The 12,032-nt window shown below is 45.2% G+C and overlaps 1 protein-coding gene across 1 annotated transcript in view; it reads right to left on the bottom strand.

Annotated features, from left to right (window-relative positions):
* LOC311129401 (tomoregulin-2-like) overlaps positions 1–12,032 on the bottom strand; it is a gene marked incomplete at both ends in the record, with an annotated part of 158,082 nt that overhangs the window by 23,158 nt on the left and 122,892 nt on the right. The window contains one exon of the mRNA XM_084161684.1: positions 4,888–5,036. Coding sequence (XP_084017810.1) covers positions 4,888–5,036 — 149 coding nt within the window. The remainder of the gene's footprint in view (positions 1–4,887; positions 5,037–12,032) is intronic.

Here is a 12,032-nt window from a genome sequence, read left to right as displayed (position 1 = left end):
GTAATTGGTTGCACCAGATCTTATTTAGGGGCTTCATAGCAAAGGGGGTGAATACATATGCACGCACCACTTTTCCATTATTAATTTTTTAGAATTCTTTTAAACAAGTTATTTTTTCATTTCACTTCACCAATTTGGACTATTTTGTGTATGTCCATTACATGAAATCCAAATAAAAATCTATTTAAATTACAGGTTGTAATGCAACAAAATAGGAAAAACGCCAAGGGGGATGAATACTTTTGGAAGGCACTGTATACAATGTGGGTTTAATTTTTGGGACATTTAAAGACATGTTCCGGAACTTTGGCGACTACTAAGTATTTGTTAAACCCATTTTGGGCTGGATGTGTCAAAGTGTAGTTCATACATGCATAATCTATGAGCAGAATTACTGTTTTACCTCAATTAGCCACGGAATCCCTAGTTTGAAAGAGACTATTTTCCTGGAAGCTATGCTATGCCATTTTCCCTACATTTCCCCCATGTGGGCCAGCCCCCTAGCAATTCGAGTTCCAGCCAATGAGCTTCAGCCCCTCGCCATTTGCGTGACAGCTAGCAAGATGCGCACATAGCAGAGCGAGAGCGACAGAGAGCAATGAAGTGGTGCACATATATGCACATATGTGACGTAGTACGCAATTTTTTCGGGGGCCACTTCTGGCTTGTGAGCTCTACTTTCAGCTACTATACACACCTAGTATACAAAAGTACCGGAGAATCCCTTTAAGCAACTTTTGAAACATTCTATGGTGGTTTTACAGGTTTTTTTGTTAGGTTAAATCTAGGGAAGATTTTTGAGTTTGATTATATACACGTTAGGGAATGATTTAAGGAACATTAAGGGCATTGAATGTCTGTTGCATTTAATTTGCCGGTCAAGGATGGATTGATTCTTATTGTCGTAGTGACACAGCCCGTGTCACGACTTCCTCCGAAGCTGCCTCCTCTCCTTGTTCGGGCAGGCTTCCGCGTTCGTCGTCATCGGCCTTCTAGCCACTGCTGCTCCTCATCTCATCATTCCATTTGTTTTGTCTTGTTTTTACACACACCTGGTTCATATTCCCTCATCAGTACCTGTATAAGTATTCCCTCTGCCCCCCATGTCTTTGTGTGTGATTGTTTATTGTGGAGGTGACGATAGCTCGGTGGAGCTTTATATATTTGAATCGCCGGGATATTCACCCGTGTGCTTTGTTTTCTCCAGTGCGCCGTTATACCGCACTGTAGTGTTTTAAGCATTGCTGCGTACCGCTGTACTTGCCGAATAAACCATTTATTCTGTGAATTACCCTCCTGTGCCTGACTCCGTCCAAATCACCCGCTACAGAATCACACACCCAACAGCATGGTGTCAGCAGGAGCGGGGAATATGCCTGGAGTCGTGGAGCGGGTCCGGGAGCATTCCAACATGTTAGCCAGCTTGGGCGAAGCGATGGATCGGGTTCTCCAGGTCGTCCAGCGCCAGGAGAGGACCCGACCCTTCGGAACCAACCCACACCCCAGCGCCCAGAGGTATTCACCTATCTCGACAGAGGGAATACGACGGGACAGCAGCCCGCTGCCAGGGTTTCCTCCTGCAGCTGGACCTCTATTTTTCCACCATCAGCCCGGTTCCATCGGAGCGGGAGAAGGTGTCCGCCCTCTTCTCCTGCCTCTCGGGGAAAGCCCTGGAGTGGGCCAACGCGGTCTGGAGTGAAGGAGGAGACGCGTTGGACAACTACGGGGTGTTCGCACGCCTCTTCAGGGCAGTCTTCGATCATCCCCCTGAAGGAAGAGAGGAGGGTGAGCGTCTGGTCCATCTGAGGCAGGGGACGAGGACCGCGCAAGACTTTGCCCTGGAGTTTCGAACTCTAGCAGCTGGGTCCAGGTGGAACGAGCAGGCCCTCATCGACCACTTCCGATGCAGACTGCGTGAGGACGTCCGAAGGGAGCTAGCCTGACGGGATACCATGTTGACTTTCAACCAACTGGTGGACATGGCCATCTGGTTGGACAACCTGCTAGCTTCAAGATGACGTCCTGGAAAGGGCCTGCCCATTTCATCCCACTTCAACCCGGATCACGTTCAGATGGAGCTGGGTGGTGCAGCGATCCGGGAGAATGGAGGATGACAGATCCAGTGTCACTCTTGTGGCAAGAGAGGACATTCTGCTGCACGCTGTCATCAGAGTTCTTCTGGATCTGGAGGCGGCAGGCAGGGCACTCTCGCGTCACCCCAGGTAGCGCAAACCCACACTCGTTCAGAGCCCTCTGCTGCGAACTTCACCATACATGTCAACTTCCCTGATTACATGGTAGTTCCCCAGTGTAAGGTGGTGGTCGATTCAGGCGCAGCTGGGAACTTTATGGACAGGTCTTTAGCTAATAGTATATGTATTACATTGGTTCCCCTATCCATTCCATTGCCCATCAAAGCACTTGACAGTCAACCATTAGGGTCAGGTTTTGTTAGGGAGGTTACAGTACCAGTCACGATGATTATGCAGGAGACCACAGAGGGTTCTCACGGGGTGGTCGCGAGAGTGTCAGGGTAGGTGTCTAGCTGTTTCCGTTGGTGCAACCACGGTGGAAAGTCCAGACACTACCTCCACCGTGAGCATTACCCCCGAATACCTCGACTTGGCGCAAGCATTTTCCAAAATGCAGGCAACCAAATTACCACCCCATAGGGCAGGGGATTGCGCGATAAACCTCTGGTTAGATGCTGTGCCTCCCAGGAGTCATGTATATCCCCTGTCGCAGGCTGAAACGGAGGCTATGGAGACATACGTCTCCGAGTCCCTGCGCCAGGGGTTCATACGTCCCTCCACTTCGCCAGTTTATTTTTCGTGAAGAAGAAAGACGGAGGTCTGCGCCCTTGCATTGATTACCATGCACTTAATCAAACAACCATTCGCTATAGTTACCCTCTACACCTCATCTCCTCTGTTATTGAATCAATAAATGGGGCGCGCCAGGAGGAGTGCGTACAACCTGGTGCGTGTCCGGGAAGGGGACGAGTGGAAGACAGCATTTAGCACAACCACGGGGCATTATGAATACCTGGTGATGCAGTACGGGTTGTTGATGAATGCTACAGTCTTCCAGTCCTTTGTGAACGAGGTGTTTCGGGACATGCTTGGTCGCGGTGTGGTGGTCTACATCGATGAAATTCTGGTGTATTCCGCTATGCACGCTGAGCACGTGTCCCTGTTTCGCAGAGTGCTGGGTTGACTGTTGGAGCATGACCTATATGCCAAGGCAGAAAAGTGTCTGTTCTTCCAACACCTCAGGTGTGGAGATGGAGGGAGACGCATTTCAGCCGTGCGTAATTGGCCTACTCCAACCACGGTAAAGGAGGTGCAGCACTTTATTGGCTTTGCCAATTACTAATGGAGGTTTCTCCTGGGCTTTGGCAAGGTCGCAGCTCCCATCACCTCCCTGTTGAAGGGTGGGCCGTCCCGGCTCTGCTGGTCTGTTGAGGCTGACAGGGCTTTCAGTAACCGGAGGGCTCTGTTCACCACAGCCCCGGTACTGGCCCATCCCGATCCATCATTGCCGTTCGTAGTGGATGTGTCCGAGGTAGGGGTAGGCGCTGTCCTATCCCAACGCTTGGGCATGCCACCCAAGCTCCGCCCCTGTGCCGTCTTCTCTAAGAAGCTCAGCCCGTTGGTGATCGGGAGCTGTTGGCTGTTGTCAGAGCCCTGACCGCGTGGAGGCACTGGCTCGAGGGGGCGAAACACCATTTCCTCGTCTGGACTGACCTCCGTAACCTGGAGTACATCCAGGCAGCGAGGAGGCATTTTACGCATTGCTGCGTACCGCTATACTTGCCGAATAAACCATTTATTCTGTGATTTACCCTCCTGCGCCTGACTCCATCCAAATCACCCGCTACAGCCCGCTGTTTGTTGCCTCCCTATGTTTGCAGCCAGTAGCCTATTAAGGTTATGATTAGATTCCTAAGTGTAGGAAAAATATTTAGAGAAACCTAACTTCTGACTGAACAGACAAATATAATGGAAATTATTCGCTAAATGACTCAGTTTTGCGCCTGAGGCAAAACCCATATGGAACGTTCCATCCATCTAGACAGTGGATATAGCCATCCATATATTTAGAGTTGGGCCAACTTTTTGAATATTGTTGTAGTTCTAGATATTCAGTTACATAGTATTTTTTATATTCCCCATGTAAATGAATTTTTAAGTGTCATGTAAATGCATCATAATGGTCATTCTGTTAATCGGAGCTAACACGGCTGCCATAGAATGTTGTAGTGTCATGTAAATGCATCATAATGCAGAAAGTATGAGAACAGCCATAACTCATACACATAGAACGGGACCCATGAGCCTTCATTTCAGATGAAAAAATGCAAATGTGAAAAATGTGGAATCATAATTTTTTGCTATCACAGTACCCAACCGCAGTACCCATGCTTCATTATATGAATTGTTGGGCTCCATTCAAACAAGAGGACAAATATTTATGCTTGGTGAATGGGTTGCTGTTCTAAGACATAATTATGGTGTTTTGTTGATGTGGTTGTGTTGTATTGCTTTGCACTGGATCAATTGTTGGTCAAAATAAAATTACAAAGGCCCCAATTGCTGATAAAGAAGGTTAACATTTTATTCAAGGACAGGTATGTTTCCACGTCAATATTCTGCAAGAGGAGGTTTTGATGGTTGTAAGGAGTCTGAAACCTCCAATACAGCAACATTTTTTTATTTGCAATTGATTGGGGGCCTAAATGACTAAATATTAATGTAATTTAACATGAATTTAATATTAATGGGGCCAACATTACTAAATATGAACATAGAAAGAGGAGAAGGGAGAAGAAGAAGCAGAAGAAGAAGAAAGATACAGAAATACGTTTTAGTAGCAGCTATATCTCACCTTGGCAGTGGCCCAGGTATTTGACCTCGATCCTCTCCTGCTTCTGACAGGACGCCTCCTTCACCTGGCAGGGGTTGTCATATGAATGGCCGTCCGAGGCGCAAACCGGGTTGAAGCTGATGTGGGAGCAGTCGATGTTACACACGCACCTGCCGCAAAGGATGGTGGGACACATCAGTAGTGGTCACACCAAATAAAGAATAGAGTGATGGAGAACTGGAGTTCTTCAGATTTGTCAGCAGCTGTTGTCGAGTGTAGTCTATTGTGTTTGTTTCAGAGGGTGTGTGTGTGGGTGTATGTGTGTGGTGTTTGTGTTTTTGCTTTATCTGCACGATTCAACTTGTTTATTTGTGGTGGATACTGCCTGTTCTGTTCCCAATTTTGTCAATGAATTTCACTTTATATCTCAGTCGGAAAGTGTCTTTGTGCATCTGAGCGTGTAGTGTGTGTGTGTGTGTGTGTGTGTGTGTGTGGGTGTGCACACGTACAGTACCAGTCAAAAGTTTGGACACACCTACTCATTCAAGTTTTTTTAAATTTTATTTTATTATTATTTTCTACATTGTAGAATAATAGTGAAGACATCAAAACTATGAAATAACACATATGGAATCATGTAGTAACCAAAAAAGTGTTAAACAAATCAAAATATATTCTATATTTTAGATTCTTCAAAGTAGCCACCCTTTGCCTTGATGACAGCTTTGCACACTCTTGGCATTCTCTCAACCAGCTTCACCTGGAATGCTTTTCCAACAGTCTTGAAGGAGTTCCCACATATGCTGAGCACTTGTTGGCTGATTTTCCTTCACTCTGCAGTCCAACTCATCCCAAACCATCTCAATTGGGTTGAGGTCGGGTGATTGTAGAGGCCAGGTCATCTGCTGCAGCACTCCATCACTCTCCTTCTTGGTCAAATAGCCCTTACACAGCCTGGAGGTGTGTTGGGTCATTGTCCTGTTGAAAAGCAAATGACAGTCCAACTAAGCTTAAACCAGATGGGATGGCGTATCGCTGCAGAATGCTGTTGTAGCCATGCTGGTTAAGTGTGCCTTAAATTCTAAACAAATCACAGACAGTGTCACAAGCAAGCACCCCCACACCATAACACCTCCTCCTCCATGCTTCTCGTGGGAACTACACATGCGGACATCATCCGTTCACCCACACTCTCTCACAAAGACACGGCGGTTGGAACCAAAAATCTCCAATTTGGACTCCAGACCAAAGGACAAATTTCCACCGGTCTAATGTCCATTGCTTGAGTTTCTTGGCCCAAGCAAGTCTCTTCTTCTTATTGGTGTCCTTTAGTAGTGGTTTCTTTGCAGCAATTCGCCCATGAAGGACTGATTCACACAGTCTCCTCTGAACAGTTGATGTTGAGATGTGTCTGTTACTTCAACTCTGTGAAGCATTTATTTGGGCTGCAATTTCTGAGGCTGGTAACTCTAATGAACTTAACCTCTGCAGCAGAGGTAACTCTGGGTCTTCCTTTCCTGTGGCGGTCCTCATGAGAGCCAGTTTCATCATAGCGCTTGATGGTTTTTGCAACTGCACTTGAAGAAACTTTCAAAGTTCTTGAAATGTTCCGTATTGACTGACCTTCATGTCTTAAAGTAATGATGGACTGTCATTTCTCTTTGCTTATTTGAGCTGTTCTTGCCATAATATGGACTTGGTCTTTTACCAAATAGGGCTATCTTTTGTATACCCCCCCTACCTTGTCACAACACTACTGATTGGCTCAAACGCATTAAGAAGGAATGCAATTACACAAATTAACTTTTAACAAGGCACAGCTGTTAATTGAAATGCATTCCAGGTGACTACCTCATGAAGCTGGTTGAGAGAATGCCAAGAGTGTGCAAAGCTGTCATCAAGGCAAAGTTGGCTATTTTGAAGAAACTCAAATATAAAATATATTTTGATTTGTTTAACACTTTTATGGCTACTACATGATTCCATATATGTTATTTTATAGTTTGTATATCTTCACTATTATTCTACAATGTAAAAAATAGTAATAATAAAGAAAAACCCTTGAATGAGTAGGTGTGTCCAAACTTTTGACTGGTAGTGTATGTACGTGCATGTGTGTATGTGCATGACTGACTGACTTACTGACTGTCTGACTGACTGTGTGTGTGTGCGGTCTCCATTGGAACGACAGTGAGTGTGTGAGAATGTGTGTGCATGAGTTAGCGAGTGTGTGTGTGACCCAAAGTGCTCAGTGAGCATATTCAGCAGAAATTACACCAAAATTGCAGTCCCCAGACAGTTCTTGCTGAGTAGCTCTGAACGTTAGATACTGTAATTATAAATCTGTCATTATACTCTGTTCCTTTTTTATTTTCGCCTGGCCCAGAGCCATCTATGAGCAAAGCACTGGCCTTGCTTTACACCCACTCTCTGCCCAATTTGCATACACAAACACACACATAATCACATACACATAAACACTCTCATACATAGAAATAAACAGAAATGGGGCAGCAGGTAGCTTAGTGGTTAAGAGCGTTGTGCCAGTAACCGAAAGGTCGCTGGTTCTAATCCCCAAGCCGACTAGGTGAAAAATCTGTCGATGTGCCCTTGAGCAAGGCACTTAACCCTAATTGCTCCTGTAAGTCGCTCTGGATAAGAGCGTCTGCTAAATGACCCCCCCCAAAAAATATATATATAGATATGCATACTGTGTAATGACATGCATGACCTATACGCACATGCACACACTCACAAACAAATAATGCATACACAATCCCCCACCTATTATTACCACATACACATGAACGTACACACAAAGACCCAGAAGTGGCAATGCTTTCAGAGGCTTGCCATCCCGAGTGTCCATCTGTGGCGGTCATCAAGGATAATGTCTGTAGGCCATGCATTTTTAATAGAGCTTCTCACTTTCTCCACAATAGGCACTACCACTGCAATACTGCACTGCGTCAACACATCCTCACACACGCACATGGGCGCACATTCTCTGACACACGTATGCACACGCACAGTGTACACACACATCATATAACGGCAATGTGAATGTGGATTGGTGTTTACTTTTGTTGTTGTTCAACATTTCTGTATGTTTTTACATTTCTTTATGGCTTTTGGAAGAGTAGGCCTTGGTGGGATAAAAAAGATCCTTATAAAATAAAATAAAATCACACACACACACAAACGTACACTGAGTGTACAAAACATTTGGAAAACCTTCCTAATATTGAGTTGCACACCTTTCAGAACAGCCTAAATTCGTCAGGGCATGGACTCTACAAGGTGTCGAAAGCGTTCCAAAGGGATGCTGGCCCATGATGCCAATACTTCCCACAGTTGTGTCAAGTTGGCTAGATGTCCTTTGGGTGGTGGACCATTCTTGATACACACTGGAAATTGTTGAGCGTGAAAAACCCAGCAGTGTTGTAGTTCTTGACACACTCAAACCGGTGCGCCTGGCACCTACTACCATACCCCGTTCAAAGGCACTTAAATATCTTGTCTTGCCCATTCACCCTCTGAATGGCACACATACACAATCCATGTCTCAATTGTCTCAAGGCTTAAAAATCCTTCTTTAACTTGTATCCTCCCTTTCATCTACACTGATTGAAGTGGATTTAACAAGTGACATCAATAAGGGATAATAGCTTTCACCTGGTCAGTCTATGTCATGGAAAGAGCAGGTGTTCCTAATGCTTTGTACACTCTGTGTATATCAATAGGGAGAGAGAGGGAGCAGAGATGAACAATGAGAGAGTGTATTGGTGTGCCTGTGTGTGAGGAGCACTTCTTAGTAGGATGTGTCTTATTGATTTGCACAGTGCCATGTGGTTTCCCATCTATCTAAACTCAATGATTGCCTGTAGGCTTCCTGTGTACCTGTCCTCTAACGGCCACTTCCAGTCACGCACACACACATGCGCACGCACGCACGCACGCACACACGCACGCACGCACGCACGCACACACACACACACACACGGATACACGCATGCACACACACGGATACACGCATGCACACACACACGAATGCAGACAGATGTACACACACAGGCAGGCACTCTATCACAAACACACACAAACACAAATATACACTTGCATGCACGCACAAACACACTTAAAAACATACACACTTTTGATTTTATATGCACTCAAGCAAACACACACCACACAAACACACATCCTCACGTGCATGCACACACACTCAGTGGCTAGACCACTCGGCACCCTTCCCCAGCCTCTTCCATGTCGTGCAAAACCACAGCTATAAACTTTATTTCTGCCGAATATCACACAGATTTTTTATAATCCCCAGCCTCATATTTCAAAGTAATCCTTCTAAAGGACTGACGGACAGAAAGAGGAAGGGAGGGATAGAGAGAGCGGGAGAGAAAGAAAGAGAGAGAGATAGAGAGTAGGGGGGGAGAGACAGATAAAGAAAGAGAGAGATGATAAAGTAAGTGAGGGAGAGAGAACGGTGGGAACAGAGGCAGTGAAGCGTGTTTGGGGCACTGAAGCGGGACTGATGCAGGACACACACACACAAACAAACACAAACAAACAGAGTGGAATGGGGAGGGATTGTTGTGTGTGTGTATGTGTGTGTGTGTCTGTCTGTGTGTGTCTCTGTGTGTGTGTGTGTGTGTTGGGGATAAGGTGTGGGGGCATTTAAGCCTGATAAAGACCTTTTCCACCTTCCTTCTCTTGGTCTGTGACATTCAGTCCATCCACCATTTAAAGACAATCCTCCCATGGGGCTGAAGAAGTCAATGGGGTTGAATTAGGGTTAAAAGAGGTGCACTGATGTGGCACTGAAAAGTGTTGAAAATCTAAACCGTGTGCCATAAGGGAATTAAGGGTTGCATAAATGTGGTATGACACAAAAATAAATGCACTCATTAATTTGTTATTTCATTCGGTAATTCGTTCATTTGTTTATTCATTCGTTCTTTCATCCATTTAACCCCAATCAATTTACTTATTGCTGAGTGCCGTGCTGAGAGGCATCGGGTCCCATTTTTAAAGTCTTTATGTAGCAGATATGAGTCGGGTACATGGTTGCTCATGGTCTTGTGATAAGGTAGCCCTGCATGCCACTTCAACATCGGGGAAAGGGAATTTCCTCTTGGTTTAATGGTCAAGACGTTGATTTATCCCGTGGGAGACCAGGATCCCGCCCATGACATTTGGTATGACTCGACTGGGGATTGAACCCCCAGCCTCCTAACTCAGGGTGGACACTAACTATCTTTCTAAAATTAGCAGCCGAAATTGTCGCAACCCCTAATACTAGCCTGTTCAACCTCTCTTTCGTAACGTCTGAGATCCCCAGAGATTGGAAAGCTGCCGCGGTCATCCCCCTCTTCAAAGGGGGTGACACTCTAGATCCAAATTGTTATAGACCTATATACATCCTGCCCTGCCTTTCGAAAGTTTTTGAAAGCCAAGTTAACAAACAGATCACCGACCATTTCGAATCAAACCGTACCTTCTCCGCTATGCAATCTGGTTTCTGAGCTGGTCATGGGTGCACCTCAGCCACGCTCAAGGTCCTAAACGATATTATAACCGCGATCGATAATAGACAGTACTGTGCAGCCGTCTTCATCGACCTGGCCAAGGCTTTCGACTCTGTCAACCACCGCATTCTTATTGGCAGACTAAATAGCCTTGGTTTCTCAAATGACTGCCTCGCCTGGTTCACCAACTACTTCTCAGATAGAGTTCAATGTGTCAAATCGGAGGGCCTGTTGTCTGGACCTATGGCAGTCTCTATGGGGGTGCCACAGGGTTAAATTCTCGGGCCGACTCTTTTCTCTCAGTATATCAATGATGTTTCTCTTGCTGCTGGTGACTCTCAGATCCACCTCTACGCAGACAAAACCATTTTGTATACATCTGGCCCTTCATTGGACCTTCAAACCTCCAAACGAGCTTCAATGCCATACAACACTCCTTCCGTAGCCTCCAACTGCTCTTAAACACTAGTAAAACTAAATGCATGCTCTTCAATCGAACGCTGCTGGCACCCGCTCACCCGACTAGAATCACTACTCTCGGCGGGACTTCCTATTTTGCAACAAAGCGTCCTTCACTCATGCTGCCAAACATGCCCTCGTAAAACTGACTATCCTACCGATCCTTGACTTCGGCGATGTCATTTACAAAATAGCCTCCAACACTCTACTCAGCAAATTGGATGTAGTCTATCACAGTGCCATCCGTTTTGTCACCAAAGCCCCATAAACTACCCACCACTGTGACCTGTACACTCTTGTTGGCTTGTCCTCACTATATATTAGTCGCCAAACCCACTGGCTCCAGGTCATCTATTAATCACTTCTAGGCAAATCCCCGCCTTATCTTAGCTCATTGGTCACCATAGCAACACCCACCCGTAGTATGCGCTCCAGCAGGTATATCTCACTGTTCATCCCCAAAGCCAACACCTCCTTTGGCCGCCATTCCTTCCAGTTCTCTGCTGCCAATGACTGGAACAAACTGCAAAAATCTCTGAAGTTGGAGACTCTTATCTCCCTCACTAACTTTACGCATCAGTTGTCAGAGCACCTTACCGATCACTGCAACTGTACACAGCCCATCTGAAATTAGCCCACCCAGCTACGTCATCCCTATATTGTTATTTATTTTGCTCATTTGCACCCCAGTATCTCTATTTGCAGATCATCTCTTGCACATCTATCATTCCAGTGTTAATAGTAAATTGTAATTATTTTGCACTATGGCCTATTTATTGCCTTACCTCCATAACTTGCTACATTTGCACATACTGTATATATATTTTCTGTTGTATTTTTGACTTTATGTTTTGTTTACCCCATATGTAACTCTGTGTTGTTGTTTTTATCGCACTGCTTTGCTTTATCTTGGCCAGGTCGCAGTTGTAAATGAGAACTTGTTCTCAACTGGCTTACCTGGTTAAATAAAGGTGAAAAAAATATATATATATATACACTGCTCAAAAGAAATTAAGGGAACACTAAAATAACACATAATCCTAGATCTGAATGAATGAAATAATCTTATTAAATACTTTTTGCTTTACATAGTTGAATGTGCTGACAACAAAATCACACAAAAATTATCAATGGAAATCAAATTTATCAACCCATGGAGGTCTGGAT

This window comes from Coregonus lavaretus (assembly GCF_964263955.1).
Source record: "Coregonus lavaretus genome assembly, chromosome: 5".
In the NCBI taxonomy this organism is placed as follows: domain Eukaryota; kingdom Metazoa; phylum Chordata; class Actinopteri; order Salmoniformes; family Salmonidae; genus Coregonus; species Coregonus lavaretus.
Note: the sequence above shows the minus strand (reverse complement) of the source record. Positions and strands in the feature narration are given on the sequence as shown.